Genomic DNA, 27,960 nt, shown 5'->3' with positions numbered 1-27,960 from the left:
GATGTATATAGCTGATCTGCACACCTTCCTGCATGGATGCCACAGCTCAACAAAAAGTTCACTAAAAAAAATTTTTCTCAGGAAACAACACAACAGAAATAAATGCAAAAATGTATCCTGTGACTTTGAAAAAACCGGACAGATGAGAAGTGGTGAATAGACAGCAACTGCCCTGATGCTTGGAAAGGAAACGGCTATGAGATTGAGCCGGAGAAAACTGCTTCCTCCCAGACATCAGCTGGATGCTGACTGAATTTGTGTCTAGGCCTTGCAGACTTGGCTAAAGAGCAGAAATACCAGACTTGAACATTGTGAGCTGCCCTCCCGGGTCCCAGAGCCCACACTGGGTTTATCAGGTGGTTAGTACAAGAAGTGATTCTTTTTCCCCTTATTTCTTAAAGGGTCACTTGCCTCGGATCCCAACGCTGTATTCATGTCCAGTATCATGTGTTCCCTGGGGTGATGGAAGGAACCACAATGCATGTGGATCCCTAATGCGCAGGTACAAAGCCAAGGGTAGCCTGCCAGACCAGCCCAACATTCTGGGTCTTGCCAGAGTCGTCTCCTGGGTCCAAGGGCCAGAAAATGCCATTTGTCATCAAAACACTTGACTCCAGGTCACAGCTTTCCAACTCGATATCTGTTCTTTACTTTGAAATCAGCACCAGCTGCCATTTTCAAAAAAAAGCCAACCACCTCTCCCTCTTCAAGCCCAACCCTGGAATCCAGTATTATGCTCCTTGGGGATACAAGTGTCATGGCCACATCCCTGAGCACCTCCCAACTTCTCAAAACATGTTGGAATGATACATATCTTCCTGTTCTTGACTTTCAAAATAAATACCTGCCTCCCAGAAAGCTTTGACAGGTAGAATTAAGACATTAAAAAAAAAAAAGGACTTTGCATTGTGTTGCAGTGGAAACAAACCGGACTGGTAACCGTGATGACGTGGGTTCAATCCCTGGCCTCACTCAGTGGATTAAGGATCTGGCATTGCCATGAGCTGTGGTGTAGGTCGCAGATGCAGCTCGGATCCTGAGTTGCTGTGGCTGTGTTGTAGGCCCGAAGCTGTAGCTCTGATTTGACCCCTAGCCTGGAACATTCATATGCCACAGGTGTTGTCCTAAAAAGCTAAAAAAAAAAAAAAAGCAATGGATATGAGGCCTCCAAAATATGAAAATGGACTGGGGCACCCCTCCTGGTGCCCTGTTGTCACCTATCATTTCCTAGGCACATTTTACAATCTTTTGCCTCATGCTTCTATCAACCACTTAGAATCAGTCACCAAGAAGAGATGGCAACTGATTTGGTTTCTAACCGTTTTAACCTTGACACTCAGCCCCTACATTATTCAAACATGCCTTTAGATACCACTCCTTAGATCTTCTCCAAGTGCCAAGAGTGAAAAGAGTAGAAGATCTGGTCTCTGTCCCTAAGTGGTTTCCATTAAAAATAAGTTATACACAGAAAGTTCCCTGGTGGCCTAACAGTTAAAGAATCGGGCACTGTCACTGCTGTGATGCCAGTTCAACCTCTGGTCTAGGAGCTTCCAAAGGCTGTGAGTGTAGACAAAAATAAATAAATGAAAAAAATGTTTTAAGTTATAAACATAAGGTAACAACATAATGCTGAGCTCCTAATGACACAAAAGATGACAGTACTGGAGGTGGTAGGGCTTGGAGGTAGCAGAATCTAAACCAGGGAGGACAGAGCAGACCTGGTTCAAAACTTTCCTGGCAAGATGGCACATATGCAAAAGCCATGAGAACAACTCAATAATAGAAAATCTAGTTTTAAAAATCAGCAAAGGGGAGTTCCCGTCGTGGCGCAGTGGTTAACGAATCCGACTAGGAACCATGAGGTTGCGGGTTCGGTCCCTGCCCTTGCTCAGTGGGTTAACGATCCGGCATTGCCGTGAGCTGTGGTGTAGGTTGCAGACGCGGCTCGGATCCTGCGTTGCTGTGGCCCTGGCATAGGCCGGTGGCTACAGCTCCGATTGGACCTCTAGCATGGGAACCTCCATATGCCGCGGGAGCGGCCCAAGAAATAGCAAAAAGACAAAAAAAAATAAAATAAAATAAAATAAAAATAAATAAAATAAAAATCAGCAAAGGATTTGAACAGACATTTCTCCAAAGATGACATACAAAGAGCCAACAAGCATGTGAAAAGATGCTCAACCTCGCTAATCATTAGGGCAAAGCAAATCAAAACCACAATGAGATGCCACTTCATACCCATTAGGATGGCTACTATTAAAACAAAATTAAGTGATGGCAGGGATGTGAAGAAATTGGAATGCTCCCCTTGTGCGCTCTCGGTGGGAATGTAAAATGGGGCAGCCACTGTGGACGTCAGTATAAATATTCCTCAAAATTTAGAGACAGAATTACCATAGGATTTAGCAATCCCACTTCTGGGTTTACATACAGAAGAACTGAAAAGAGGATCTCGAAGAGAGATTTGCTCACCCATGATCACAGCAGCATTATTCACAATAGTCAAGACAAGGAAGCAACTCCAATATCCATCAATGGATAAAGATAATGTGGTATATATGTAAAGTGAAATATTATTCCCGCCTTTAAAATTAAGGAAATTAAAACTTTCCTTGAAAAAGACACATGAACCCTTATGTTCATAGCAGCACTATTCACAATAGCTAAGACGTGGAAACAACTGACAGAGGAATGGATTAAGAAGAGGAGATATATATACAAAATGGAATACTACTCAGCCATAAAAAAGAACAAAATAAGGCCATTTGCAGCAGCATGGATGGAAGTAGAGACTCTCATACTAAGTGAAATAAATCAGAAAGAGAAAGACAAATACCATGATATCACTTATATGTGGAATCTAATACATAACACAAATGAGCCTTTCCACAGAAAAATTTATGGACTTGGAGAACAGACTTGTGGTTGCCAAGGGGGAGTGGGATGGACTGGGAATTTGGGGTTAATAGATGCAAACTATTGCCTTTGGAATGGATAAGCAATAAGATCCTGCTGTATAGGACTGGGAACTATATCTAGTCACTTATGATGGAGCATGATGGAGGATAATGTGAGAAAAAGAATGAATATATATATGTATGTATGACTGGGTCACTTTGCTGCACAGTAGAAAACTGACAGAACACTGTAAACCATCTATAATGGAAAAAATAAAAATCATTAAAGCAGTAGTAAAATAAAGGAAATTATGTCTTGCGCTTCAATGTGGATGAAACTTGAGGACACTACGCCAAGTGGAATAAGCCAGTCACAAAAAGACAAATGCTTCATATAAATGGAATCATGTGCTATGTTAAGTAGCCAAACTCTTAAGAGAGTTGGGGGATGGGGAGGGCGGGAGACAGTGTTCAATGGGTTTAGAATTTGTCTTGCAAGACAAGGAAGTTCTTGAGGTCTGCTGTACAACACTGTACATACAGTTAACAAAACTACACTGTACACTTAACAATGGATACAATGGTAAATTTTATGTTGTTTTTTGACCACAATATTTTTAAAAAGCCGTGAGGAAAGCTGATGCTGCTGGATGCCCCCAACCCCCGCCACAGAGCAGCTTATTGAATGGATGCTGCAGTAACTGTGTAAAACATGAGAAAAATAGCTCCATGTGCAATGGATGAGGATGGGATGATCACAGCATTACAGCACCAATGGCCCAGCTCTGCCTTCTTGGCTTCCTTGGTTCAACTGTCCCCATGGTCATGTTCATGTCCCCAGAGACAGCCCCTTCCTGATACTGATTTGCAACAACACAAACCCTTTGGAAACAAGCTCTCAGCCACATGGAGGTCATCCTTCCATGGGGAGGGGAAGTGTTTTCATGGCAGTAACCTCTGGGTCCAGGTTCAAGGTTCAGGGTTCGGGAACCAGCTTACAGCCTCCTCCATTCTCCATGTTGACCTCAGGCTACCCTGCTGTGCATAAGGATCAGCTTCTTCCCTTCCCACATTCACCTGGGATGGCAGACAAGCCTCCTGGGTCCTCATTATGCAGTCAAGGTCAGGCCACCACATCTGGGGGAATGGAGAGGTTGGAGAGGATCCAGGGCAGCAAGGGTGAAGGTGATTAAAGGGCTGGAAACCAAGGCAAACAGTGGGCTGGGGGCCTCAACAGGACCTACAACAGTGTCTACTAGGGAGGCCCTGTGATGCTGGCAACAGCATCCAGATGCTTTGGGGCCTGACAGGGAGATGCTTCATGTGTGCTGAAGAGGCAGGCAGAATTCAGGAGACCAGCTCCTGCCATGGAGAAGTCTAACACAGACTGGGCTCCTCAGAGAGGGGACAGAAACACTCTGCCTGGAGCCTGAAGGACAACCTGTTTCCCCCGGTGGGGGTAAATATATGTGAAACCTTCAGCTTTATAGCAGCTGGTCCAAAGGAAGCCCTCCATACATGGCAGCTGGTATCTTTTTCCCTCCTTGATCTTCTCCTTTTTTCAACAAAAACCTTTATACACCTTCTAAGAGAAGGTCGATGAAGTCAGAACACAGGGTTTCCCAGGGAGGGGGTGGGTGGTGGGGCACAAGGGACATTCAGGGGTGTCAGCAATGGGGATACACGAGGACATGTACGTGAAGAATCCAACCTGCTCTTCACTGAAAACTGTGAATGTTAAGAACGTTAGTGTTATACCTCCAGAGAAAAGTGCAAAAGACAAAAAGGGACAAAACAAGACCTCTGAGTCAGATTTTGCTGAGGCCAATAAAACACGCTACAATGACGGAAATGTTTGCTCTGCATCGCCCAATGCGGCACCCAGCAGACACCTATGATTATTCAGCACTTGAAAAGCAGTTAGTGTGACTGAACTGAATTTTTTTCTCTAATTCTGATAAATTTAAATAACTCATGCAGCTGGTAACTGCCTTATTGGGCAATCCTAGGATATCGCAAGTCTCAAGAGCAAAGACTTCTTTTCTTTTTAAATTCTTTAATTTCTTACATTTTTATTGAATTTATTACATTTATAGTTATACAATGATCATCACAATCCACTTTTATAGGATTTTCCATCCCACAACCCCAGCCCATCCCCCCACCCCCCAAACTGTCTCCTTTGGAGACCATAAGTTTTTCAAAGTCTGTGAGTCAGTATTATCTGTTCTGCAAAGTTCATTGTGTCCTTTTCTCAGATTCCATGTGTCAGTGATAGCATTTGATGTTGGTGTCTCATTGTATGGCTGTCTTCAATTATTAGCATGATAACTTGTAGGTCCATCCATGTTACTAAAAATGTCGTTATTTGGTTCCTTTTAATGGCTGAGTAATATTCCATTGTGCATATGTACCACATCTTCCTCTTTCGATGGACATTTAGGTTGTTTCCATGTCTTGGCTATTGAAAAGAGTGCTGCAATGAACATCGGAGTACATGTCTCTCTTTGAGTCATGGTTTTCTCTGGATAGATGCCCAGGAATGGGATTGCTGGATCAAATGGTAGTTCTATTTTTAGTTTTATGAGGAATCACCATACTGTTTTCCACAGTGGTTGCACCAATTTACAATCCCACCAACAGTGTACTAGGGTTCCTTTTTCTCCACACCTTCTCCAGCACTTATTGTTTGTACACTTTTGGATAACGGCCATTCTGGCTGGTGTAAGGTGGCACCTCAGAGTGGTTTTGATTTGCATTTCTCTAATAATGAGTGATGTTGCACATCTTTTCATGTGTTTTTTGGCCATCTGTATGTCTTCTTTGGAGAACTGTCTATTTAGATCTTCTGCCCATTTTTTGATTGGGTTTTTTTGTGTGGCATGGAGTTGCAGAAGGTGTTTATAAATTTTGGAGACTAATCCCTTGTCAGTCAATTCATTTGCAAAGATTTTCTCCCATTCTGTGGGTTGTCTTCTTGTGTTGTTTAGGGTTTCCTTTGCTGTGCAGAAACTTTGAAGTTTGATTAGGTCCCATTTGTTTATTTTTGTTTTTACTATCATTACTCTAGGAGGTGCATCTGAGAAGATGTTGCTGTTGTTTTGTTGGAGAGTGTTTGGCCTATGTTTTCCTCTAAGAGTTTGATAGTGTCTGATCTTATATCTAGGTCTTTAATCCATTTTGAGTTTCTTTTGTGTATGGTGTTAGGGAGTGTTCTAATTTCATTCTTTTCCATGTGGCTGTCCAGTTTTCCCAGCACCACTTATTGAACAAGCTGTCCTTTCTCCATTGTATATTCTTGCCTCCTTTGTCATGGATTAATTGGCTATAGGTGTATGGGTTTAATTCTGGGCTTTCTCTCCTGTCCACTGATCTATATTTCTGTCTTTGTGCCAGTACCATACGGTTTTGATGACTGTTGCTTTGTAGTAATAGTCTGAAGTCAGGGTGCCTGATTCCTCCAGCTCTATTTTTCTTTTTCAGGATGTCTTTGGCTATTCTGGGTCTTTTGTGCTTCCAAACTTTAAAATATTTGTTCTAGTTCTCTTAAAAATGTCCTTGGTAATTTGATAGGGATTGCATTGAATCTGTAGATTGCCTTGGGTGGTGTAGTCATTTTGATAATATTGACTCTTCCAATCCACGAGCATGGTATGTCTTTCCATCTCTTTGTGTCATCTTTGATTTCTTTCATCAGTGTCTTATAGTTTTCAGAGTACAGGTTTTTTTTTTTTTTTTTTTTTGTCTCTTTAGGTAGGTTTACTCCTAGGTATTTCATTCTTTTGGATGCGATGGTAAATAGGATTGCTTCCCTAATTTCTCTTCGTGATCTTTCATTGTTAGTATATAGAAATGCAGTTGATTTCTATGTATTAATTTTGTATCCTGCGACTTTGCCAAATTCATTTATGAGATCTAACAGTTTTCTGGTAGAGGCTTTAGGATTCTCTAGGTATAGTATCATGTCCCTTGTCCCTTAAAATATTCATTTTAAAGTCTATTTTGTCTGATATGAGTATTGCTACTCCAGCTTTCTTTTGATTCCCGTTTGCATGGAATATTTTCTTCCATCCTCTCACATTCAATTCGTATGTGTCCCTAGAAGTGAAATGGGTCTCTTGAAGACAGCATATATGTGGGTCTTGTTTTTGTATCCATTCAGCCAGTCTATGTCTTTTAGTTGGGGCATTTAGTCCATTAACATTTAAGGTAATTATTGATATGTATGTTCTTATTGCCATTTTATTAATTGCTTTGGCTTTGTTTTTGCTGGGTTTGTTTTTGTTTTTGTTTTTTTGTCTTTTTGTCTCTTGAGGGCCACACCCATGGCATATGGGGGTAACCACCATAGGAGTCTGATCGGAGCTACAGCTGCCAGCCACAGACAAAACAACACCAGATCCAAGCCGTGTCTGTGACCTATGCCACAGCCCATGGCAACGCTGGATCCTTCATTCACTGAGCGAGGCCAGGGATCAAACCCAAAACTTCATGGTTCCTAGTTGGATTTCTTTCCACTGTGCCACAACGGGAACTCCCTGAGTTGATTTTTCTTATTTGTTTCTGTATCAATTGTACATTTTTGGTTTGCAGTTATTCTGAAGTTTTGATACAAGAGTCTATATACATACGAGATTGTTTTAAGTTGTTGGTCTCTTAATTGCAAGTGCATCTCCAGTGTCCTGCATTTGTACCCTCCTCTTCTCACCATTTCTGATTTTGGTGGCATAATTGTGCATGGATGATTTCATATCTTTACTGTATACATACCTTTACTGGTGAGCCTTGTCATTTGTGGAATTTTTGTTTCTGGTTGCGGCCTTTTCTTTTCTGCCTAGAGAAGTTCCTTTTGTATTTGTTGTAAAGCTGGTTTAGTGTTGCTGAATTCTCTTAGCTTTTGCTTATCTGTCAAGCTTTCGATTACTCCTTCAAATCTGAATGAGAGCCTTGCTGGGTAAAGTAATCTTGGTTGGAGGTTTTTTCCTTTTATCATGTTAAATATATCATGCCACTCCCTTCTGGCCTGCAGAGTTTCTGCTGAAAAATCTGCTGATAACCTTATCGGGGTTCCCTTGTATGTTATTTGTTTCTTTTCCCTAGCTGCTTTCAAGATTTTCTCTTTGTCTTTAATTTTGGTCAGTTTGATTAATATGTGTCTTAATGTATTCCTCCTTGGGTTTATTTTATATGGATTTGTTAGGGAAGTTTTCGGCTATTATCTCTTGGAATGTTTTTTCTGTCCCTTTCTCTCTCTCTTCTCCTTCTGGCACCCCTATAACACGGATGTTGGTGCATTTAACGTTGTCCCAGATTTCTCTGAGACTCTCATTTGTTTTCAATCTTTCTTCTCTTTTCTGTTCCACGTCCATAACTTCCACTAATCTGTCCTCCACCTAGCTTATTTGTTCTTCTGCCTCTTGTATTCTGCTGTTAGCTGCTTCTAATGAATTTTTTATTTCAGTTATTGTATTTTGCATCTCTTCTTGCTTAAGTTTTATATCTTGTATCTCTTTGTTCAGTGTTTCCTGTAAATTATCCATCTTGGCCTCCAGTTTATGTCTAATGTCTTGCATCATCTTCAGCATCAACAGTCTAAAGTCTTTTTCCCAGAGGCTGAGAATCTCCTGATCACTTAGCTGATTTTCTGGGGGTTTTCCTTTCTCCCTCATCTGAGTTATAGTTCTCTGTCTTCTCATTTTTATAGGTTTTTGGTGTGGTGACCTTTTTATAGATAATAGAGTTGTAGCCTCTCTTACTTCTGGTGTCTGCCCCCCTTGTGGCTAAAGTCTGTATGGGAGCTTGCTGTAAGCTTCCTGATGGGAGGGACTGATGCCTGCCCACTGGTAGGTGGAGCCAATTCCTATCCCTCTGGTGGGTGGGGCTTTGTCTCTGGGTGAGATTAGAGCTGGCTGTGTACCTAGGGGTTCTTTAGGCAGGCTGTTTACTGATGGGCAGGGCTATGATCCCACCTGGATTGTTGTTTGCCCTGGGGCTTCTCTAGAGAAAGGCACACTGCTGAATATTCCTAAGAGCTTTGCTTCCAATGTCCTTCCCCCACAAAAAGCCACATTCACCCCTGTTTTCCCAGGAGGTCCTCCAAGAACTGTAGTCAGGTTTGACCCAGATTCCTACGGAGACTTTGCTTTGCCCTGGGGCCCAGTGCACATGAAAGTCCGTGTGCACCTTTTAAGAATGGGGTCTCCATTTCCCCCGGTCCCGTGGAGCTCCTGCACACAAGCCCCACTGGTCTTCCACACCAGATGCTCTGGGGGCTCTTTCTCCCAGTGCCAGATCCCCACACATGGGGGTCTGATGTGGGGCTCAGAACTCTCACTCCTGTAGGTGAGTCTCTGTGATACAGTTACTTTCCAGTCTGTGGGGCTTTCCACCCAGGAGGTATGGGGTTGCTTATATCACATAATCGCCCCTCCTACCTCTTGATGTGGCCTCCTCTTTGTCTTCTGGAGTAGGATATCTTCAGTCCATTTGGCTGAAGATTGCTCAGCATTTGGTTGTAAATTTTGTTGTGTTTTTAGGAGAGAAGTTGAGCTCCAGTCCTTCTATTCTGCCATCTTAATCCCATATCCCTTTTTTTTTAATGGCCACAGTAATAGCATGTGGAAGTTCTGCCAGCCATAGCCACAACCATAACAGATCCAAGCCACATCTGCAACCTATACTGCAGCTTACAGCAATAGTGGATCCTTAACCCATTGAGTGAGGCTAGGGACTGAACCTGCACCCTCATGGACACTATGTCAGGTTCTTAACCCACTGAGCTACAATGGGAACTCTATGACTTCTTATTCTTTGCTTCTATCTCCCTCAACTAATGGATCTGAATATATTAGATGCACTTTGGGAATGCATGACTATTTTAAAACAATGTGTACATATTCCCTGAAGTAGAATGCTGTGTAGGAATGCATAGGAATGAAGTAATGACACACAAAATATAGATTATCCTCACAAGTATTATGCTGAGTGGGGAAAAAAAGTCTTACACAAAAGAGCACACACTGTATGATTCCATTTATATGAAATTCTAGAAAAAGCAGAAGTAACCCCTGTCAATACAAATCCTAGCAGTGACTGCCTTGACATGTAAGAAGCTGGCTAGAAAGGAACACAAAAGAACTTTCTGGGATGACAGACGTATCCTCTCTCCTGATGGGTTGATGGTCACATAAGTCATCAATGTCAAAAATCCAAACTGTCATCTTAAGGTCTGTGCCTTTTATGTAAATTACTTCAATTTAAAAAGACACCCACAAGAAAACATTTATGTAATGAATGAGATTTACAAAGCACTTTTCACAAACATTTTGTCATTTTTCAATAACCCCATCTCAGAATCCTTGGACAGACATTATTAACATTGGACAGATGAAGACAAGAGAAAGATGAATCATTTGTCCAAGCAGTAGTCCACAAGAGACCACCTCAAAGTCACGCCCTGGTGGCCATGCCATCTAGCTTTTCTAAGGGGTCAAGGTCATTCACTTCCTGGGTGCCACACACCCCCTCCCCCTGGCACTCCCAGGAGGCCTTACCAGCACTTGGCCATCAGCCTTGGGCTGCCGGGCCAGGCTCACCCCCATCCATTCATCATCTCGGTCTTCCCGGCAGGTCTTTCCACAGGACATGCCCCGATTCTTCCCTGGAGGAAAAAGAAAACCCAGACTTGGATCGAGGAATGCTATTCTGCTGTCTGCTTTTCCAAGGGCAGCTTAAAACCGAAGTATTTATTGCCAGCCCATAAATAAAGAACTTTAAGAAAATATAAATTGATTCCATCACCACGTATACCGTTTAATTCAGCCAATTTTTTTTCCTAACAAGACTTTCTCTATAAAGGAGCTGTGCATTGATGTAATGTTATGAAGTAAGCTACTTAAATTGTTAAAGTACCAGTGACAAATAGCTTGCAATCCAGTCATTCTGAGTAGCACTAGAGAACACCATGGATATCGCTCCTTTCCTGCTAAAACATATCATGAAAATTCTTTATCTAAAAAAAAGTAGATGATCTTGTTGGGAAATGGTTTTGGAGAAAGTGAGGACTTAAAAGTGATGATTACAATAAAATAGCTCCTACTTATTGAGTACCTGCTATGTGCCAAGCACAATTCTGTGTAATCACCTCTACTGTCTCATTGATCTTCTCAAGGTAACCCTTGTGAGGTAGCTACCTTCCTTCTCATTTTATAGGTGAGGAAACTAAGGCCAAAGAGTCTAAGGGATATTCCCTGTTAAGTCCCAACTAGTAACTGGCAGAGCTGGGCTCTGAACCCAGAGATCCACTCAATTCCAAAGATGATGTATTTTCCACCAGACCACAGTGGGCTTTTAAAAACATCCCTCAATCATATCTTTCCCCACTTAAAACATAAAACCTAGCATTGCTTTTAATGGCCTCCTCCGACCCTTGTATATAGAAGAGAATCCCAACACCTTACCCCAGCCTGTGGGGCCCGGTGTGGTCCAGCTCGCCAACCTCCTCTGCTTCCACACTTCTCCCCTGCTCATCACTCAAGCCACACTGTCCTCACTCTGAATTTTAAAACGGCACAAAATTTCCTCCAAATGGAGATTCTTCCACCTGTACATGCCCAGCTAACTGCTGCCCATCTTTCCAATTACGTGTGAAGGTCACTTCCCTACCTAGGACCTTCCAATCTAGATTAGATCAAACACTCACCTCCCCTCTGATCTTCTCACACTTATTAATCTGTTAACATCTCCTTTGCCTACTAATGATAAGGTCCTGGATAGTAGGGTCTTTGGTATATCCTGTGCTGAGGAAGTAAGAGGTACTCAATATGTCATAAATGGATGGGTAGATGGACAAATGGATGGTAGAAAGGGAGGGATGGAAGGATGAAATGTGAATGAGTGATCAGGGTACAAAAGGTAACGTGTGAGGGTGTGTTACCCATTTCCATACTGGCAGTGAACATCCACCCACCTCGAGCCATATCCAGTTCAGTGCATCTTCGGTCAGGGTTGGTGTGGACTCGGCACTTAAACACAGCCCCAGGGGACTTCACTGAAGTGCTGTACTTGGAATCTGCCTTTGGTGCACCCACAAGGACCCTGCACATCAAGAAGAAAGGGAATTCAGTCACAATCTACTACCAGGAAAGGGGAAGCCAATGGTTAAATAGTCACCCAGCCATGGATGTGTCGCCTGAATGCTGACTAGGAAAACATACCCCAGGATTTCACAGTGCTGGAGGCCAGAAGGGAGGGCCTCCTATAGTCAACCTGCTAGGCTTCTAATGTGCCTGGAGAAAATCTGAGTCTGGCTGGCAACACATAAAACCAAAAAAAGGTTCCTATCCAGAATATATAAAGAACTCCCACAAATAAAAGATGAAAATATAGACAAACCAACAGAATAATAGACCAAAGACTTAAACAGATACTTGATGGAGGACAATAATCAAATGGCCAATAAACGAACAATCAATGTCATATACCACATTAACAAAAGAAAAGTCAGCAACCACGTGATCATCTCAATAGATGCAGAAAAAGCATTTGACAAAGTCCAACATCCTTTCACGATCAAAACTCTTACACAAGTGGGTATAGAGGGAATGTACCTTAACATAATAAAAGCCATTTATAACAAACCCACAGCAAATATAATACTCAATGGAGAAAAGCTGAAAGCCTTCCATTAAAATCTGGAACAAGACAAGGATGCCCACTCTCACCACTGTTATTCAACATAGCACTGGAAGTGCTAGCCACAGCAATCAGACAAACAAAAGAAATAAAAGGTATCCAAATTGCAAGAGAAGAGGTAAAACTGTCACTGTATGCAGATGACATGATACTATAGAAAACCCAAAGGCCTTGACCCAAAAACTGTTCGAACTGATCAACAAATTCAGCAAAGTAGCAGGATATAAGATTAACATACAGAAATCAGTCGCATTTCTGTATACTAACAATGAAACATTAGAAAAGGAATACAAAAATACAATACTTCTAAATTGCACCTCAAAAAAATCAAATACCTGGGAGTAAATCTAACCAAGGGGGTGAAAGACTTATATGCTGAGAACTATGAAACATTCATCAAGGAAATTAAAGAGGATTCAAAGAAATGGAAAGATATTCCATGCTCCTGAGTTGGAAAAATTAATACTGTAAAAATGGCCAAACTACCCAAAAAAATCTACAGATTCAATGCAATCCCCACCAAATTACCCATGACATTTTTCACAGAACTAAAACAAACAATCCAAAAATTTATATGGAACCACACAAGACTGAGAATTCCCAAAGCAATGCTGAGGAACAAAAACCAAGCAGGAAGCATTACTCTCCCAGACTTTAGGGACTATTACAAAGCCACAGTAATCAAGACAGTGTGGTACTGGTACCAAAACAGACACACAGAACAATGGAACAGAAAAGAGAACCCAGAAATAAGCCCACACCCCTACGGTCAATTAATCTTCAACAAAGGAGGCAAGAATATAAAATGGGGAAAAGACAGTCTTTTCAGTAAGTGGTGCTGGGAAAACTGGACAAGCTGCTTGTAAATCAATGAAACTGGAACACACCCTCACATCATGCACAAGAATAAAACTCAAAAATGGCTTGAAGACTTAAATATAAAACAAGACACCAAACTCCTAGAAGAAAACACAGGCAAAACATTCTCTGATTATCAACCTTACAAATGTTTTCTCAGGTCAGTCTCCCAAGACAACAGAAATAAAAGCAAAAATAAACCAATGGGACCCCATCAAACTGACAAAGCTTTTGCACAGCAAAGGAAACCATAAAAAAAAAAAGGCAACTTACAGAATGGGAGAAAACAGTTTCAAATGATGCAAGTTACAAGGGCTTAATCTCTAAAATATACAAATGACTTATACAACTCAACAGCAAAAAGCCAACAACTCAATGGAAAAACTGGCAAAAGACCTGAATAGACTTTTCTCCAAAGAAGATAGATGGTCAACAAGCACATGAAAAAGTGTTCAACATCACTGATTATCAGAGGAGTGCAAATCACAACTACTATGACATACCACTCATCATTCAGAACGGCCATCATTAATAAGCCCACAAATAACAAATGCTGGAGTGGGTGTGGAGAAAAGGGAACCCTCCTACACTGTCGGTGGGAATGTAAATTGATACAACCATCATGGAAAACAGTATGGAGGTACCTTAGAAAACTATACATAGAACTACCATATGACCCAGCAATCCCACTCTTGCGCATATATTCAGACAAAACTTTCCTGGAAAAAGACGCATGCACCCTCATGTTCATTGCAGCTCTATTCACAATAGCCAAGATGTGGAAACAACCCAAATGACCACTGACAGATGACTGGATTAAGATGTGGTATATACACACAATGGAATACTAGTCAGCCATAAGAAAGAACAAACTAATGCCATTTGCAGCAATATGGATGAAACTAGAGACTCTCATACTGAGTGAAGAAAGTCAGAAAGAGACAAATACCATATGGTATCACTTATAGCTGGAATCTAATATATGGCACAAATGAACCTTTCCACAGAAGAGAAAATCATGGACACGGAGAACAGACTTGTGGTTGCCAAGGGGGAGGGGGAAGGAGTGGGATGGATAGGGGATTTGGGGCTAATAGATGCAAACTATTGACTTTGGAATGGATAAGTAATGGGATCCTGCTGAATAGCACTGGGAACTATGTCTGGTCACTTGTGATGGAGATTATAATGTGAGAAAAAAGAATGTATGTATGTATGCATGACTTGGTCACTTTGCTGTGCAGTAGAAAATTGACAGAACAGTGTAACCAGCTATAATGGAAAAAATAAAAATCATCATAAAAAATAAAAACAAGAAAACTTGAAAAAAATTGAAAAGATCCTCAACCCTGTGCATTATCAGAGAAATCCAAACGACATCCTATTTCATACCAACAAGAAGGCTAAAACCAGAAAGACTGAAAACGCCAAGTGTTGACAAGGATATGGAGCACCTGGGCCCCTCACCCCCACTCAGGGTGGGAGAGTATAAACCATCATGACTGCTTTGCAAAACTACTCAACAGTTCCTAAGAAAGCTCAACAAGTGCCGACCCAGCAATCTCCTACCTAGGCACACAACCAGCAGACATGTACACATACGTCTACAGGAGACACACATGCAATGTTCACAGCTGGGTAGGTAATGGCCCCAAACTAGAAGGAACCCAAAGATGCATCAATTCCAGAAGGCGTAAGTAAACTGTGGTGTAGAAAGAGAATTCTCCACAGCAGTGAAAATCAATGAACATTCACCTGCAACCTTGAGGCTGAGTCTCACAAAGCAAGAGCCATCAGGGACACTCATTGGCTGAAAGTGAAGCAGGTAAAATTTAACTGGGTTAGAGGTCCACAGTTACCTCTGGGGAGGAGGAAGGAATCTGTAACCAGTGAGAAGGACTTCTGGAGGGAGGTGCTTAAAATGTTCTATTTTCCAACCTGAGTAGTGTTTACACAAATTTGTGAAAATTTCATTCCCTTTACATATATATATGACTTTTCTGGAAGTGTAAAAATTTTTTAAAGCTTTAATGAATAAATTTTACTTATTTTTAATTAACGATTTTTTTTCTATTATAGTTGGTTTACAATGTTCGATCAATTTTCTACTGTACAGCAAAGTGACCCAGTCTCTCTCTCTCTCACACACACACACACACATATATATATACACATTCTTTTTCTCACATTATCCTCCATCATGTTCCATAATGAATACATTTTAGAAAAGAAATTTTAAAATGTCACTTCTCTTGTGTGCTCCTCCCCACCATTTAGGGGTAAGAGGAAAGAGGTAGCAGCCATGTGGAAATTAAAAACTGCCTGCTGTATCCCAATGCAAATGGGAGACAGAATAGTTTGTCTACCAGCAGGGTAAGAACTTGGCTCTGCACCGTCACCTTGAACGGAAAAGCTGCCCCTGGGATGAGCCGTCCCCAGCAGGGCCCTGCTCTGCTGGCAGAAAGGAGCAAACACGTCAAAAAGACAGAGAGACACATTTGGTACAGAACATGCGGGCGTGGCACAAGTTCCCCTCCAGATGTTACAAAAACATTTCTGCCCTACAGTTGGATGCACTGTTCTGGAAAGTAGGCAACAGCAAAAGAATACTAACCCCCCCTAGTCAAGTGAGCTTGGTAATGAGCTACAAAGACCGGCATAGTGAAACATTAAATAAAATCCACACTGTGGGAGTACCCTTCATTGCTCAGCAGTTAACGAACCCAACGAGGATCCACAAGGATGCGGGTTCGATCCCTGGCCCTGCTCAGAGGGTTAAGGATCCTGCATTGTTGTGGCTGTGGTATAGGCTGGCAGCTATAGCTCTGATTCAACCGCTAGCTTGGAAACTTCCATATGCCATGCATGGGTGCAGCCCTAAGGAGCAAAAAAAGTAAAAATAAAAAATAAATCCACACTGATGTTTAAAGGGCAGACAATGCCAAGCCACTATTCAAGGGAACCTGAGCTTCCCTGTATCTCCAGCATCCTGGACAGGAGATGTTATTCACATCCCCATGGTACTGGGCATGTTATAAAAGAAAACATCTCCCACTTGCCTCGGAATGGAAAGCATTGTGTGTCACACATCTCTAGAAAAGGTGTCTAGCAAAGGTTAGAAGGACCCTAAACACCTGGGGCTGAAGAAAGCTGACGAAGGCTTCCCTCACTTTGTCCTGAAAGCACCTGAGATCTCAAATATTCACCCTGACCCTGGCCTTAGAATGATGCTGCTCCCCACCAACACTCTGGCTGAGCAAAAGGGTGGAGGTCTCCAGATCAGAGAGCAGAGGTCCAAAACTCTCAGACTGGCCTTCAGCAAAGGCTGGCAGAACCCCCAGGAGACACCCCCTGCTCTGGCTCAGAGACATGGTGTCAGGTTCACAAGAAGGCATGTGGATCCCATCTTCATTCCCACGGCCCCAGAGCCCACCCTCCAATCCCCAGAAGAGAAAGGGGCTCCTGGCTGGAGCTTTTCATTCTAGGTCAGTCTTAGAGTCAGTATTGGATTCTGTGAGGAGTCAAATCACACCATGCTACTAGGCTCTGACAGGAGCAGGCCCCCAAAAGGGAGGGCACCCCCCAAGTTGCTCACTGCCCCTTAGTAACACCTAGGGATCTGGCCCCCCGCCAGGTGTGCCCCAGGCAGCTCCAGCCTCCCCACAATGGACCACGGCTGCAGACACCTCAAGGAGAAGCAGGGCTGGAACCCACTGCCTTTAGAAATCTTAGCAAGCACTTTCCCAAGCAGCCCACACTGCCTCCATCACCCACACGAGGGCAGTTTGGCAGCTTTCACGCAAATGCAGGATGACACACCAAATGAAACTCCAGTAAGAAGAAAGCCACATGAAAGGATTGATTTCCCCCCCTCACTTCTGGGGCTGAGCCCAGGGTGGCTCTCCCCAGCGCCACTTGTTTGCACAGGTGAGAAGAATTAGCAGTCTGACATCCCTCCAGGGCTGAAACCCCCACCGCCTTCCACAAGGCAGGCTGGAGGAGCTGGGGAACATAAAATGCCTCCTCCGCCTGTGGGACGGGGCTGGGTCCAGCAATTCCCACCAACTCCAAATTTATATCAGCACCACGAATAAATGCCACTTGTAATTCATACCATAAAAAAAAAAAAAAATCACAAGCACCAGACAAGGGGGAGAATTCATCACATATAAAGAAAGGGAAGTGGCTGCAAGACACAATGGCCTGCCTCTCTAGCCTGTCCCCCAAATTGGCACTGGAAACCTTTGCCTTTCACAGAGTGCCACTGCTCCAGACTCCTCGGTACAGACACACAGGCAGTCAAGCAGGCAGGACCCTGGAGAGCTTAAATGCCAGTGATACGTCTCCCAGCCGAGAGCTGAGACAGAGAAAGACAGGAATTTATTTTAAAATCACACGTGGAGAAAGAGGAGATCCCTGGTGGCTCAGCAGGTTAGGGTTCTGGCCTCTAACCTGTGGCACAGGTTTGTGGCACAGGTTTGATCCTCGCCCCAGGAACTTCCAAATACCTAGAGCGTAGCCAAAAAAAATTTTTTTTTAAAGATTTGAAGTGGAGAAGGGACCTGCTGAATTATGTTGTCCTTCCAAGTCTGAGGGATTCAAGGGTTCTAATAACAATGGCTGATCAAGCACAGAGAACAACTGTCCGGTTCAAACTCTTCATCCGCTGCTCAGAGGAGAAGGGTTTTCCCCCCAACCCCGTGTAATTGGAAATGAAGCAAGAGAAAAGGGGGTGCATGCACACACATGTGCATGACACTCACAGGGTGGCATGTTGGAGGACGAGCTTGCATCTCTGTTTACAGAACATCGTGGCTTCCTCCGCAGCCTGGCGCTGCTCTTTACCTAGGCTGCTGGCCAGCAAGACTGCTCCACAGGCCAGCTGATGAGCTCGCCTCTTCTGAAGTTAATTCAGCTGGCTTTTCACCAGGTTGATCCCCAGAGACAGGGAAATGGCCCAGAGTCCAGGGTATGCCGTGGAAAAGATACCGCCTGCTCTTTCTCTTGTTCTGAGTTATAGAGACACGTCCCAGCCACTTCAAACATCCCCCAACATTTTTCCTGGCACTCTTGACAAGACAACGAGATGTTTCTTTCCTCTGCACCGTTACCATCAAAAGGAGCTGAGCAGCCCCAATGATAAATCACCAGGCTGATGCTGACCTTTGCTGGCTACTACTTCACGTGTGGTCCATCAGAGCAGCAGCATGGAAAACACGTGGGAGCTTGATGGGACCGCAGAATCTCAGGCCTGCTAAATCAGAACGTGCATTTTAACAAGCTCTCCAGGTGACTTATAATCTAAGAAGTGTTCTAGAACCACCTACACCAATTACAAATGACCATGTTCATCTGCAGCCAGCACAGAGAGATGGCCCTGAGAAGCGAGGCTCTCCTCCTGTCCCATCCCCAGTTGATGATGTGCAAACTTTTAGGACATTTTAGGGTCTCCTCCTTAACTCAGAACTCTGGTTACAAGTTACAAGGACAACCAGCCCAGAGGGAGCACTTGGGGCGTACAGGTGCTGGGCTAGGCTCCCTCTGTGCAGAACTGTGTTTAATCATCAGGGCAAGCCTAGGTGACACCAATATTATCCCCACTTTACAGATGAAGAAGTAGGTGGTCAGAGCCCCCAAAAGCATGGTAAAGACGCCAAGCGCAGCCCGCAACCAGACAGTCAGGTGCAGAGCCCACTCTCCTGTCAGCCAGAAAGGTGGAAGCATCCTCTCTGTTGCCAGCAGCTCACACGTAACTTTGGAAAAGGCAAGTGAGTCTCTGCAGGTGGCCCGAGATTAAAACCTAGAAGTTTCATCCCCAAAAGACAGACAAGAGGGTTGGAACTTAAAGGCAGTCCTTCTCTTCCCCATCAGGCTGAATTTCGATTGCCTTCTTGCTTTCCTAAAATGTTCCCATTGCAGCATGGAGCTGCCTGCCCAGGGGTTAGTCTCTCTTACTGAGCAGTTCAGACACCTATTTGGGAAAGTGGGCCCATCTGTTTGTCTGCCAGTCCAGGTATGCTCAGGAGATGAATGATTTCCTGCTTGAGGCAATCCTATCGGCAGCTGCTAGTGTGCATTTTAATCAAAGATGGGGAGTGACAAGGCTGATAAGTAGCAGAGCTGGGATTTGAACCCAGGGCATTCGTGTTCAAGGGCATGCCGTTTCCTGTAACTGCCGCCCCCCCCACACACACACAACTTCCTCCTACAGTGGCAATTTAAATGCTCTTCATTTTTTTCCAACACAGCCACTTCCTTGGTTGACCTTTGTATGGAAGCTGGTCACTGAGGCTCCAATCTGGGCTCCCAACCTGCTCTGAACCCATCCCGCACCTCCTGAGAGCAACCCTGGGTCACTTCCCAAGAGAGCAGGTGGCAGAAAAGGTTTGGACCACAGCTACCTCCCTGGGGAAGGCCAACATCACCCCCAGAGGCTCCCTCCTTCCCCACAAATACCACAGCAGTGATTCCACAGGGCGAAATTACAGTCAGATCCAAGACAGCAACTGGAGATTAGAAACCTTAAACCCATTGGGTTTGCCTTCATGCATTTGATCCCCAAACCAAAACTTCCTCAGGGACCCACACTTTGGTCACAGGAGTGGAATTCAATCACTGCGTGTCCACCACACCTCAGGAAAACCCCAGGAATCCCTCCACATCCCTTACTGGGCAAAACGCAGCCGAGACCTGCACAGACGGCAAGTCAGTGCCAGGAAAGCCACCTGATCACACCAAGTCCTTCACTCCGAGAGAAGGAAACAGGTGGTGTTCCATGCCCAACTGGGAAAGAACAGAGGCACAGGCAGGGTCCCACCCTGGAGAGGAATTAGCCCCCCTGGCCATTCTAGAAGGGAGTAAAAGGGTCCTTAGAAACTGCTGCTCTGGCTCAGGGCTCAGGTCCCAGTAGATGCAGCTGGAGAAGGAAGCACAGCAAAGAGTCGAGGTTTTCCTTCCCCATCTGAGAGCACCAAGTAAACATTAAAATCCAAGAGGCAGGAGTTCCCATCATGGTGCAGCAGAAATGAATCCAACTAGGAAACGTGAGGTTGCTGGTTTGATCCCTGGCCTCGCTCAGTGGGTTAAGGATCCAGTGTTGCCATGAGCTGACACAGCTCAGATCTGGCGTGGTTCTGGCTGTGGCGTAGGCCAGCGGCTACAGCTCCAATTAGACCTCTAGCCTGGGAACCTCCACATCTTGCAGGTGTGGCCCTAAAAAGACAAAAAAAAAAAAAAAAAAAATCCAAGAAGCAGAGCAAGCTCCGAGAGAACTCTGAGAGGTCTGATTCTTTTAGTCTTTCTCTTGGTTTCTGGGCAAAATTTTCTTCTCCAAGAAAAGTAAGTCAATAACTTTACATTTACTTTTTCTAAAATGTCATCAGCACCTTAGAAGTGTGGACTTATGTCCCAGATGTCAGGCCAGAGCTTCCCAGAATGGAAGTGACCTCCCTCCTGCTCTCTGAGAGAAGGAAGAGGCATGCAAAATGCTAGGATTTCCCTCACACCTGTCAGGATGGCCATCGTCAAAAAGGCCACAAATAACCAAGGTCGGTGAGGATGTGGAGAAAAGGGAAGCCTTGTACACCAGTTGTGGGAATGTAAGTTGGTGCAGACACTGTGGAAAATAGTATAGAGTTTCCTCAAAAAACTAAAAATAGAACTCCCACATGACCCAGCAATTTCACTCCTAGAAAACAAAAACACCAATTTGAAAAAGATACGTGCAACCCAATGTTCAATGCAGCACTATTTACAACAGCCAAGACATGAAAGCAACCTAAGTGTCTATTAACATATGAGAGGATCAAAACCACACCACACCAAATCCTTGTATATATGGATACAAATATACAATGGAATATTACTCGGGCATAAACAAAGAATGAAATAATACCATTTGCAAGTGCATGGAGGACCTGAAGGGCATTATGCTTAGTGACATAAGTCAGAGAAAGACAAATACTGTATGTTATCACTTAAATGTGGAATCTAAAAAACAAAACCAATGAGTGAATAAAACCAATGAGTGAATATAACAGAAACAGTCTCACAGATGCAGAGAACAAAACAGCTGTTACCAGGAGGGAGAGGGAAGGAGGGAGGGGTTAGACAGGGAGCAGATTAAGAGGTACAAACTACTGTGTATAAAATAAATACACTACAAGCACATACTGTATAGCACAGCATAGGGAATACAGTCAATATTTTATAACTTTAAATGGAGTATAATTGCATAAAAATATTGAACCACTATGTTGTACACTTGAAACTCTATAAAATCAACTATAAAATTTTTTTAGTAGTTCCCATTGTGGTTCAGCGGTAATGAATCTGACTAGTATCTATGAGGATGCAGATTCGATCTCTAGCCCTGCTCAGTGGGTTAAGGATCTGGCACTGCTGTTGAGCTGTGGTATAGGTCACAGACATAGCTCAGATCTAGCATTGCTGTAGCTGAGACATAGGCTGGCAGCTATAGCTCCTATTCGAGCCTTAGGCTGGGGGCTTCCATATGCTGTGGGTGTGGCCCTAAAAAGCAAAAAAAAAAAAAAAAAAAAAAAAAAAAAATTAGGATTTTTATAACTCTAGGATTTACAATCCCACAGGGCTCCAATTAGTCATCTCAGATCCTTTTTTGGAAGCAAACAGACATATACATGAATACAAAGAAATGCAGATTTATGTACATACAGCATGACCAAAATTTTAGAGACCACATCTAATAGTGTCTTACACAAGACTCTTTCATTCATTTCTGTACTGAGTGCTGACACTCAAATTTCATGAATGAATGAATCAACACATGTACTAAAAGTAAACTTTTAGTATCTAAAGTCAGGATGAAGATGACTGTTTGTTTCAAACATCAAAGTAACATCAGAAATAGCTACTCATATTTATCTAAGGTTTACTATGTGCTGCCTGTTATGTTCCAGGTTCTGCAGACATCATCTCATTTAACCCCCCCACAACATAATGAATGACAACACTTATTAAATTGTCTTCTTTTACAGAGGAGGGATTGAGGCTCAAATAGCTGAAGTAACTTGCCAATAACAGACAGCTCCTCACTGGGGGCTAAGCCAGGCAGGCAGTCCCCCTTTTACAGCACAGACCAAAGATCTGGTTGTTGCTGGGGAACCAGGGGTTACAATGAAGGCCGAGCCAGGAAGAACCCTACCCCACTGCAGAATCTGGAAAAGAGGTATCAGGACCCTGTGCGGCCTTTGGGGTATCCAGGACACAGCCAACTTTGAGACCTGCGAGCATTGTAGCATTTTTAACACTGGACAGTCCAGAACGGGTGGGAGAGGTCACCTGGGCTTAAATGCTCTAAGGGATGAGCTGAGATGGAGGACATTCATTTCATGTTTTTTATGTTCAGATCTGGGGGACACAAATTACCCTCATTTGCACATGGTTGGCCACTTGTGCAGAAATTCTGATTCCGTATGGAATGGAAGAATTGTTATTATTTTATAATAATAAATAATTGTAATATTCTATTACATATTATTTCATAAATTTTATTATATAATAATATTGTTGTAATTATAATATAATTTCTATAATAATAATAGTTTCCTTAATAATGTTACAAATCCAGGGGTGAATCCTAGCCACTGGCCACCACCTCCCCATCCACTCTCCCAGCAGACCTTCCTGAATAAGCCATGGGAGCCAGCAGGACTGAACCGAGCAGATGGAGGGATGGTAATGAAAGCAGTCCAGGGAGGTTAGGATGGATACATGGAATATGCTAACATGCCCCCTCTTTCCTAGGATACTTGCATCTTAATACAGACCTAGTGACAGAGCAGGCCCTACAAACGCCCCTGGCACAATCAAGGCATCTCTGTGCCCTGAGTGATCATGCATCTCTGGAGAGCAGAACCCCAGTATCTCCACATAGGTAGCCAGTGGGTCATGAATAAGCATCTGTAAAGGGAAGATCCCTTGGCTGTGATTCCAGAACTTTTTCAGGAAAACAGGATAGAATCTCACAACACAGATGCTTGAGTGCCTGGAAGCCCCAATTCAGACTCAACTTCTTTTTTTTGTGCCACACCTCTGGCACATCGAAGTTTCCAGGCCAGGAAATGAACCCGAGCCATGGCAGGGGTCCAAGCTGCTGTAGTGACAATGCCAGATCTTTAACCTGCTGCACCACAAAGGAACTTCCAGACTCAACTTTTTTTTTTTTTTTTTTAACAGCCTCACCCTCAGCTCATGTAAGTTCTCCAGCTAGGGGTCAAACTGGAGCTGCAGCCGCAGGCCTACACCACAGCAACACTGAGGCACAGAGGTGCTGTCTGCCCAAGTCACACGGCAGCAGAGTGGTTGAGCTGGGGCCTACACCTTTGCCTGTCAAGAATTCAAGAGTCTAGGAGTTTCCGTTGTGGCTCAGTGGGTTACAAACCCAACCTAGTGTCTGTGAGGATGCTGGTCTCTCTCAGTAGGTTAAGGATCCAGCATTGCTGCAACCTGCCCCACAGGTCGCAAATGCAGCTCTGTGCCTCAGTGTTCCGCTCTGTGAATGGGGCTACAGCAACAATCAGCTGAAGCAACAACAGAGAACATAAGTGCACTAATACATGTGAAGTATGTGGACAATATGCCACATGAGCTAAGCACTCAATAAATACATTGTTGCTACTACTGCAAACTTAAACTCCCTGCAGAAGCCCTTTTTGTCCTTCCAAAAAGCAGAAATTGGGGTCCAAGTGAGCCTGTGGTTTCAAAGACTAGATTTTTCCCAGTCTTGGATTCACTTTAACTTCCCAAGGCTCCCTCTGGCATTAAAAAAAAAAAAAAAAAAAAAAAAAAAGTCCTCATAAAACATCCTACTCTGCCTTGGTTGGTCACCAAATCCACATGGCTTAAGGCTCTGTGGTTCACAGGGTTCTGAGGTCCTGCTGCTCCCTCTGGTCAAGAGCTTAAGGTAAGGCAGAGCTTTCTTTCTCCTCTGCCCCTCACCTGAGACCTCCCTGAGGTCAGGAAGATGCACCCTAGGAGTCGACTTCGGGCTGATTCTAACAGCCCAGAATCCTATGCTTCTCACACTGATACAGTGGGATGAGCAAAGGCACAGATGATCTCCCAGCCCCACCACAGGCCGAGGAACACAACTCACACTTCCTAACACAGTGATTCACACACAATGGGCTCCATGGCAGCCACGGAGGTGTGCACCACCTCCCGCTGATAGCCAGGGAGCATCACTTGACAGCCTCCAGCTGGGCTCCTGGAGGCAATCAAGTCAAGGCCACGCTCTTCCCAGGCAGCCACAGAGACTGATTATGATCATGGGGTAAAGGATGGGGAGGGTGTCCCTGATTGAGCTGAATGAGGTTGGTTTGTTTGTTTGTTTGTTTTTTGGCCACACCTACAGCACAGATCCCAGGCTAGGGATCCAACCTAAGCCAAAGCAGTAACAATACTGGATTCCTAACCAGGAAACTCTGGTTGGCTGAGATTTTATTCAGACCTGCATCTAAGGCTGGCCCTGCCCAATCCTGTTTCCTCCACCTGTTCTTTCCCTGGCTTACCCCCCACCCTAATACTTCCCTTTCACTCCTACCTGTCTTAGCATCTGCTTACCAGAGGATGCAACTGACACAGGCCCCCAGGCAATGTGTATCAATCACTGAGGCTGGGATGACCTTGGATAAGGCATTAAGTCTTGGTTCTCCAACTGGGAAACTGGAAACCACTCACCACATTGTCCCACAGATTCAACTAGAGACTCTGACACTTGTGAAAGTGTTGGACCTCTTGTAGATGTCCAGCAATTACTATCTGATGGGCTCAATCATTTTGATTTCTTACATTTACATGCTGCTCCTTTGAAAGCAAATGATTTCTAAGAACACCATGGCTGCTTTTAATAAATGTGAAAACGGCATTTTCCCCATACAAATCACAATGGGAGTTACCAAAAGGAGACATTTCCTAACCAGGTCACCAGGGACCCAGAGCTGGCTGCAGGCTGGCCCCTCACAATCTCACACTCCCAGCTGTTAGAAACTGGCTGAGATGAATCTGTCTTCTTGCCCTGGAAGGTTCTCTCTCAAACAAGACAGCTGCCTCTGCCCCAACCAGTGTTCAGCACCAGCTCAGGAAACAGCACCTCACCAGCTTCTTGAGATCTTCAGGGAAAAGTCCTAGAAATCCCAAGGGACGCTTTCCGAGTCAAGCCTCATACACGTGTCACCCCTCCCCTTTTCCTGGTCACATTAGCAGCATGCAGAACTCCCCAGACCAGAGATCAAACCCATGCCACAGCTACAACCAGAGCCACAGCAGTGACAATGCTGGATCCTTAACCCACTCTGCCACCAGGGAACTCCGTGTCCTCCCTTCTTGAGTGCTGTGGGAGAGGGGGCTCTGCGGGGCCAGCAAGAACAAGGAACAAGGTCTAAAAAAGATACTTTCAGAAAATCCAGATGGGGAAGTGCAGGGACAGCCCGCCCTGAGAGTCTGGGACAGAAGAACTTGGCAAAGACGTCACCAGAGGTTTATGAGAAGGCCTGGCTGCCTTCACCACTTCTGGGTGTCTCCTCACAGAGCCTGGAAGGGTGTGGGTGGGGAGCAGGGCCCAGGATCCCAGGGTCTCCCTCCTGAAGGTTCTACCTTCACGGGCTCTCCTCTGCCCATCTGAATACCCGTGCCTGCCCCAGGACAAGCCTCTCCCCCACGGGAGCCACATCTTACTTCTGCCTGACACACAAGACTAGACCCTCACCATCTTCTCACCCATCAGACTGTGAGTGTGCATTCTGCATTCTCGAATCCCCAGCCCTTAGCACAGAGCAGGCATGCTAATGCTGATGGACGAAAAGAGGCTGCCTACTATTAAGTCTTAGTTTTTTTTTTTTCCTTATTTTTTTGTTTTCCTTTTTACAGCCATACCTACAGCATATGGAGGTTCCCAGGCTAGAGGTCAAATCAGAGCTACAGCTCCCGGCCTATACCACGGCCACAGCAATGCAGGATCCAAACCACCTCTGTGACCTACACCACAGCTCACTGTAAGACCGGATCCTTAATCCAATGAGTGGGGCCATGGATCAAATCTGCATCCTCATGGATACTACTCGGGTTCGTTTCTACTGAGTCACGACAGAAACTCCAATTTTTAGTTAATTTAAGCTCCCTCATTTGGGTTAATTTTTTCTCGTATTGCCTTTTGATCTCCATCTAAGACACAAGTCATCGCTTCAAACCAGCACTGTCCAGTAGAACTTTCTGCGATGATGAGAACGTTTTGCATGTTTGTCCAATACAGTAGCCATGAGGCACACGTGGCTATTGAGCACCTGAAATGTGGCTAGTGTGACTGCAGAACTGAATTTTTCACTTTATTTTATTCAGTTGTAATTACTTTTAAAGAGCACTCTGGCTCGTGGCAACTGCACTGGCAGCGGAATCGGCTAGCTTGTGCTTTTAATTCCCAATCTTCACGCAAACAGAGGATGTTACGTTCCCCTTGGCTCTGAATGGCCTCCTGTTCCTCCCTGAATGATGCTCTGACAACCTCAACAAAGCAAAACGCCGGCGCCTCTTCCATTTCCGAGCACTTGCTCTGTGCCTGAGCACGGCCATCCTGATGTGTCCCGGGAGATGGGGCAGGAAGCACGTCTCCAGAAAGGAAGCCAGCGCACCCAGCCACCTTGGACTCCCAGGCTTCTGGGACAGAGAGGAAGGAGGGGAGGGGAGGGTGTGAAAGAGACCCACTCTGGGGGCTGGACGCCAGCCCGGCTGCATTTATTTCTCTCACAGGGTATCACAGTTGCCTGCCCTGCAGCTGAGGGACCAGTCCGTCTCTAAGGGAAGGGAACAGAAATCTGCTTTGTCCATGTTCCCTGGCACCTCCTGCTATTGTTCAAAGGGGTAAGAAGACCCAGGGGTGGGGGTGTCTAGGAGAAATATGCTAGCTCTGGGAAGACAGATGCCCTCTGGAAAAAAAGAAACTGAGTCCTTTGCATGTCTGCATCCAAACTGATACAAATGACATCTCTTACACTGTCTGGAATATTCAAGTCCACCTAGCCATGGACTTGGCTACCCAAAGCACAGAGGCAGAGGGGCCACTCAAGCCAAACACCTGCAGAGAGGCTGGGTCTGGGGCTGTTTTCAATGCAACATGACAGCAGATGCAGGACTCAGTCCTCAGTGCCCAGAAAAACAAGGCCATCCCATTCAGTACACAGAGACCTATGGCCCCTTATCAGTGACAATTTTGGTTTAAAAAAGAACTGATATCCCTGGTGGCTCAGCAGGTTAAGGCTCTGGCATTGTCACTGTTGTGGCTCTGGCTACTGAGTGGAGCAGGTTCGATCCCTGTCCCAGGAAATTCCACGTGCAGCAAATAATAAGAGCTGATAGGAATGCTCAGTTATGGGATGAGGGAAGAAGTCCTAGTCCTACTGACAGCACATGCAGACACTCTGAGATGTGCACCTGAGGGGCCCTTAACTCTGTCCCTTGCAGAGCCCTCGCTGACTGTGGT

At 44.4% G+C, this 27,960-nt stretch overlaps 1 protein-coding gene across 6 annotated transcripts in view; it reads right to left on the bottom strand.

Annotated features, from left to right (window-relative positions):
• ITGA9 (integrin subunit alpha 9) overlaps positions 1 to 27,960 on the bottom strand; it is a 354,847-nt gene that overhangs the window by 322,885 nt on the left and 4,002 nt on the right. For 5 of the 6 annotated variants that reach the window (XR_014822712.1, XM_021071658.2, XM_021071659.2 and 2 more), the window contains exons 2-3: positions 11,866 to 11,993; positions 10,451 to 10,557 (exon numbers count right to left, since the gene is read on the bottom strand). Coding sequence is in view for 5 of the 6 variants with exons in the window: in XM_021071658.2 (XP_020927317.1) it covers positions 10,451 to 10,557; positions 11,866 to 11,993 (235 nt within the window). In the remaining variant the exon portion in view is untranslated. Of the gene's footprint in view, positions 1 to 10,450; positions 10,558 to 11,865; positions 11,994 to 18,211; positions 18,619 to 27,960 lie in introns of those variants that run through there. The other variant, XM_084987748.1, reaches the window with a different exon arrangement.

The sequence above is a fragment of the Sus scrofa genome, chromosome 13 (assembly GCF_054392235.1).
Source record: "Sus scrofa isolate SSC_HxYL_T2T_F1_AM1 chromosome 13, Sscrofa_HxYL_maternal_Yorkshire_Landrace_v2.0, whole genome shotgun sequence".
Classification (NCBI taxonomy): Eukaryota; Metazoa; Chordata; class Mammalia; order Artiodactyla; family Suidae; genus Sus; species Sus scrofa.
The sequence above is the reverse complement of the archived record's forward strand: the minus strand, read 5'-3'. Positions and strand labels throughout refer to the sequence as shown.